The sequence below is a fragment of the Nerophis lumbriciformis genome, linkage group LG11 (assembly GCF_033978685.3).
Source record: "Nerophis lumbriciformis linkage group LG11, RoL_Nlum_v2.1, whole genome shotgun sequence".
Taxonomy (NCBI): Eukaryota; Metazoa; Chordata; class Actinopteri; order Syngnathiformes; family Syngnathidae; genus Nerophis; species Nerophis lumbriciformis.
Window position 1 is genome coordinate 50,494,716 of NC_084558.2, and position 6,112 is coordinate 50,500,827.

The following is a 6,112-nucleotide window of genomic DNA, read 5'->3' on the forward strand; positions in this document are numbered from 1 at the left end:
ATAATTTTGACTCTTTATCTCATAATTATGACTCTTTATCTTATAATTTCGACTCTTTATCTCATAATTATGACTCTTTATCTCATAATTATGACTCTTTATCTTATAATTTTGACTCTTTATCTCATAATTATGACTTTGTCGTCTCCTAATGCTGACTGAAGCGAGGGGGATTGTGGGTAAGGGTCTTGCACACCAAAGTAGTTTTCAACTGCCTGCAAGTCCACAGGACTCGTCCAAGAAGAACACACCCAGAAAAACAAGGATCGTTTGAAAAGTGCCATTATGCTACATTGATCAGCTGATCTGCTGTTGAACAGTTAACACCAGCAAGTACCTGACTCCGCCCCCCGACAACACACTCCTTCCTGATTTGACGAGATTTGGTCACATGGACAGGGGCAAAGAAAAAGGAGAGTTGGTCAGACACGAGGGCTGCTAGAGCACCGTTTTTGGAAAAAAGGCCTCAAAAAGTTCAGCAGCTCCGTCTCTACTCTCGCCTTCAAAAATGTACATTCACGCCGGCGGCGGCGGCGGCAGGAAGTCAAAGGTTTCCCCCCCGACAAAGCGGCGCCGCATCTACGGCGCGCGAGTCCAGTGACGTGTACCTCGGTGCGCCCTTTCTGGCGTGCCTTTGTGCAAACGTTCATCGCTTCTGCTGAGCGTAGACGGGGTAAGCCAGCGTGACATTCAGAGAGTCGTTGTGCTGCACCAGAGACGTGTGCTGGTAGTGCAGCACCAGTTCTTTCAGGGAGCCGTACAGGTTGTACGGCTCGGCAAAACCGTAGCCGGACGGCGTCTTGTTGATGACGCAGTGCTTCACCTCGCCGTCCACGCTGCAATCACACACACAGAGGACGCAATTTAGTAGCTGCAATGTTAGCATGGACTCATTTGCTCCTCTCAACTCCCTAATGACCACACAGAAGTAGAACAATACTCAAAATAATCCAAAAGTCAAACCCAGAACTGTACTTCTGTATTCATTAAAGTGATGATGCATTTTGTAATTTAAAAAAAAGACACAAATAATCCAAAAGTCCAACCTGGGACGACATTCATATATGTAATGAAGACGTGTTATTTCGCAACGTTCTTACTTGCAGTAAAGTAATCCAAAAGTCAAACCTGTGACTACATTTATGTGTACTAAAGATGTGTTATTTAGGTAGTCATCCATTCACTACTTGCAACGTTCTTACTAATAACTCCTTTCATAATAGAGAGAAATACTGCAAGTAATGCACAAGTCCTAGTAGCACTCAGACCATAATAGAGAGAAATACTGCAAGTAATGCACAAGTCCTAGTAGTACTCACACCATAATAGAGAGAAATACTGCACAAGTCATAGTAGTACTCAGACCACAATAGTAGTAGTACTCAGACCACAATAGAGAGAAATACTGCACAAGTCCTAGTAGTACTCACACCATAATAGAGAGAAATACTGCACAAGTCCTAGTAGTACTCACACCATAATAGAGAGAAATACTGCACAAGTCCTAGTAGTACTCACACCATAATAGAGAGAAATAATGCACAAGTCCTAGTAGTACTCACACCATAATAGAGAGAAATACTGCACAAGTCCTAGTAGTACTCACACCATAATAGAGAGAAATACTGCACAAGTCATAGTAGTACTCAGACCACAATAGAGAGAAATACTGCACAAGTCCTAGTAGTACTCACACCATAATAGAGAGAAATACTGCACAAGTCCAAGTAGTACTCACACTATAATAGAGAGAAATACTGCAAATAATGCACAAGTCCTAGTAGTACTCACACCATAATAGAGAGAAATACTGCACAAGTCCGAGTAGTACTCACACCATAATAGAGAGAAATACTGCAAATAATGCACAAGTCCTAGTAGTACTCACGCCATAATAGAGAGAAATACTGCACAAGTCCTAGTAGTACTCACACCATAATAGAGAGAAATACTGCACAAGTCCTAGTAGTACTCACACCATAATAGAGAGAAATACTGCACAAGTCCTAGTAGTACTCACACCATAATAGAGAGAAATACTGCACAAGTCCTAGTAGTACTCACACCATAATAGAGAAATACTGCACAAGTCCAAGTAGTACTCACACCATAATAGAGAGAAATACTGCAAATAATGCACAAGTCCTAGTAGTACTCACACCATAATAGAGAGAAATACTGCACAAGTCCTAGTAGTACTCACACCATAATAGAGAGAAATACTGCACAAGTCCTAGTAGTACTCACACCATAATAGAGAGAAATACTGCACAAGTCCAAGTAGTACTCACACCATAATAGAGAGAAATACTGCAAATAATGCACAAGTCCTAGTAGTACTCACACCATAATAGAGAGAAATACTGCACAAGTCCGAGTAGTACTCACACCATAATAGAGAGAAATACTGCAAATAATGCACAAGTCCTAGTAGTACTCAGACCATAATAGAGAGAAATACTGCACAAGTCCTAGTAGTACTCACACCATAATAGAGAGAAATAATGCACAAGTCCTAGTAGTACTCACACCATAATAGAGAGAAATACTGCACAAGTCCTAGTAGTACTCACACCATAATAGAGAGAAATACTGCACAAGTCCAAGTAGTACTCACACCATAATAGAGAGAAATACTGCACAAGTCCAAGTAGTACTCACACCATAATAGAGAGAAATACTGCAAATAATGCACAAGTCCTAGTAGTACTCAGACCATAATAGAGAGAAATACAGCACAAGTCCTAGTAGTACTCACACCATAATAGAGAGAAATACTGCACAAGTCATAGTAGTACTCACACCATAATAGAGAGAAATAATGCACAAGTCCTAGTAGTACTCACACCATAATAGAGAGAAATACTGCAAATAATGCACAAGTCATAGTAGTACTCACACCATAATAGAGAGAAATACTGCACAAGTCCTAGTAGTACTCACACCATAATAGAGAGAAATACTGCACAAGTCCAAGTAGTACTCACACCATAATAGAGAGAAATACTGCACAAGTCCTAGTAGTACTCACACCATAATAGAGAGAAATACTGCACAAGTCCTAGTAGTACTCACACCATAATAGAGAGAAATACTGCACAAGTCCGAGTAGTACTCACACCATAATAGAGAGAAATACTGCAAATACTGCACAAGTCCTAGTAGTACTCACACCATAATATAGAGAAATACTGCAAGTAATGCACAAGTCATAGTAGTACTCACACCATAATAGATAGAAATACTGCAAATAATGCACAAGTCCTAGTAATACTCACACCATAATAGAGAGAAATAATGCACAAGTCCTAGTAGTACTCACACCATAATAGAGAGAAATACTGCACAAGTCCTAGTAGTACTCACACCATAATAGAGAGAAATACTGCACAGTACTCACACCATAATAGAGAGAAATACTGCACAGTACTCACCATAATAGAGAGAAATACTGCACAAAGTAGTACTCAGACCATAATAGAGAGAAGTACTGCACAGTACTCAGACTATAATAGAGAGAAGTACTGCACAAGTCCTAGTAGTACTCAGACCATAATAGAGAGAAATACTGCACAGTACTCACACCATAATAGAGAGAAATACTGCACAAAGTAGTACTCAGACCATAATAGAGAGAAGTACTGCACAGTACTCACACCATAATAGAGAGAAGTACTGCACAGTACTCACACCATAATAGAGAGAAGTACTGCACAGTACTCAGCCCATAATAGAGAGAAGTACTGCACAAAGTAGTACTCAGCCCATAATAGAGAGAAGTACTGCACAGTACTCAGCCCATAATAGAGAGAAGTACTGCACAAAGTAGTACTCAGCCCATGATAGAGAGAAGTACTGCACAAAGTAGTACTCAGCCCATAATAGAGAGAAGTACTGCACAAAGTAGTACTCAGCCCATAATAGAGAGAAGTACTGCACAAAGTAGTACTCAGCCCATGATAGAGAGAAGTACTCACACCACGCTGCAGGCGTAGCATCCTGCCTTGCTGCTCTCCCGCACCAGGAATGTTCCGTCTCGCTTGCTCTGCAGCAGCGCCTCGGCCTGCACACGCTTCATGTTGCCCAGCTTCCAGGAGCGCTCGTCGTGGTGAGGAAGGTCCTCGTCGTCGTCCACCATGGAGTATTGGCTGAGGACACAAGAGACGTGAGACCAAGACCAGGACCACCAGGACCACGGTCCTCGTTTCCCAAACGCTGGTTCTTACTCTTCGATGTTGTCGTTCTTGATGCCGAGCCACTCGTTCAGTTTCTTCTGTCGGACTCCTTTCTGCGTCAACCACCTGCGACACAGGTGCACGTCAGCCAGGTGAGGTGGTCTGACGGGTCTTACGGTGGTGTTGGCGGACTTACATGAGGTACTGGTCTCTGGTCTTGCGCAGCTGAATGAGGTCGGGCTTGATGCTGTTCATCCTCTTGTCGATCTCTCGGTAGTCTGCCGCCTGCTTCTTCAAGTCCTCCTCCAGGCGGCTTTTGCTGTCCACGATCTCGCTGATCCTGGACTTCAGCTTCTCGTAGTTCCCCACGATCCTGAGGAACCACAATTGGCCGCGTCAGTTTTTGCCGCCACTTTTTTGATGTGCGAGGTTTCTCACCTCTGGATCTCCTTGTCGTTTCCTTCCCTCCTGAACTTCTCGATGTACTCTTTGCTGTAGCGCTCCTGCGTCTGACATTGCTCCTCGAAGATCTTGATGGTCTCGTTGAAGGCCTCGATGGCGGTCCTCTTCATCTGGATCTCCTGGAGGACGGAAGGGGACGGGTGTTAGGTCTCTGCGGACGCCACAGCCGAGGTCGGTGCTCACCTGTGAGGTTCTGGTGTATTCCTCGTAGAGTCGATCGTACTCCTTGTTCTTCTCCTGGTACTGCTGGTGGTACTCACACAACTTCCTGCCCACGGCCTCGATGTTGTCCTCCTTCACCACCTGATCCTGGGGACCGATCACACGCCGTCAGCCTCCCTGGCACGTGGACCGGGGTTGTGTTTGCGTGGTCTACCTGCTGGTGCTTGGAGACCGGGTAGAGCAGCTTGACGTCCAGCTTGGGGTTGTACTGCGCCAGGGACTCGTTGCGGTAGTGGTTGATGAGCTCCACCACCGAGCTGAAGGTCAGCGGGTCCGAGAAGCCGTACTTTCCGTCCCGGTGGAAAATCTTGATGAGCTTGTTGTTGCCGCCTTTCCTGCGAGGCAAAGTCACGGTCGTTAGCGAGGAGCTCCTGCACAGGACGGAGGGGGCGGAGCCTACCTCAGCGTCAGGGTGTAGTCGCCGTGCATCTTGGTGGAGGCGTCCCGCACCAGGAAGGTCCCGTCGGCCGTGTCCCTCAGCTTCTCGTTGACCTCCTCGCGGGAGATGTCCCCCCAGTACCACTCGGCGTCCTGCAGCGCCATGCTGTTGTTCAGACCGTTGGCGCCCACGGTGGTGGTGGCGGCGGCAGCGGCAATGGCGGGCTTAGGCGGCTTCGGAGGGAGAGCTGCGGGGAAGGAAGGCCAGACAATTTGTTACCTCACTTACTCGCTTTATGCCAAATAATCACTAGTTTTATTTTCATATATTCCAACGCAGTGTTACCGTTCAAAATGTGTGGACACAAATATGAAATAAAACCTCTGCCTTGTTGTTAATGAATACTTGGGCCTACTACGCTACTGTCCTTGACTTTTAGCTGTTTTTTCCCCCCCCAAACTGTCCAAATGACTTTTCCTCTTTTAGCCACAACTTTTCTTCTTTTTTCAATCCAACAAAACAATCAATACACAACAATACCATAACAATGCAATCCCGTTCCAAAAGCAAAGCCGACCCAGCAACACTCAGAAGTGCAATAATGTGTGTTAGTCATGTATGATGTCTTTTTGTTATTTTTTTTTGTGTGATGTGTAATGTCTAGTGTTTAAATGTACGGCAGTGACAATGAATTTCCCCAAGGGGACCAATAAATCTAATCTAATCTAATCTAATAAACAGAACAATTGAGAGGAGACACAAACACCACACAACAAAGCAAAAGTAGTGAAACAAAAATGAATATTATCAACAACAGTATCAATATTAGTTACAATTTCAACATAGCAGTGATTAAAAATCCCTCATTGACATT

General features: G+C 44.5%; 1 protein-coding gene across 2 annotated transcripts in view; it reads right to left on the reverse strand.

Moving 5' to 3' along the window:
• Positions 1 to 488: 488 nt before the first annotated feature.
• Positions 489 to 6,112, reverse strand: part of pik3r1 (phosphoinositide-3-kinase, regulatory subunit 1 (alpha)) — an 83,905-nt gene continuing 78,281 nt past the window's right edge. For both annotated transcript variants that reach the window (XM_061966305.2, XM_061966306.2), the window contains 8 exons: positions 5,260 to 5,485; positions 5,014 to 5,194; positions 4,821 to 4,946; positions 4,614 to 4,756; positions 4,372 to 4,548; positions 4,227 to 4,301; positions 3,978 to 4,148; positions 489 to 836 (listed from right to left, as the gene is read on the reverse strand). In XM_061966305.2, coding sequence (XP_061822289.1) covers positions 647 to 836; positions 3,978 to 4,148; positions 4,227 to 4,301; positions 4,372 to 4,548; positions 4,614 to 4,756; positions 4,821 to 4,946; positions 5,014 to 5,194; positions 5,260 to 5,485 — 1,289 coding nt within the window. In that variant the 3' untranslated portion in view covers positions 489 to 646. The remainder of the gene's footprint in view (positions 837 to 3,977; positions 4,149 to 4,226; positions 4,302 to 4,371; positions 4,549 to 4,613; positions 4,757 to 4,820; positions 4,947 to 5,013; positions 5,195 to 5,259; positions 5,486 to 6,112) is intronic.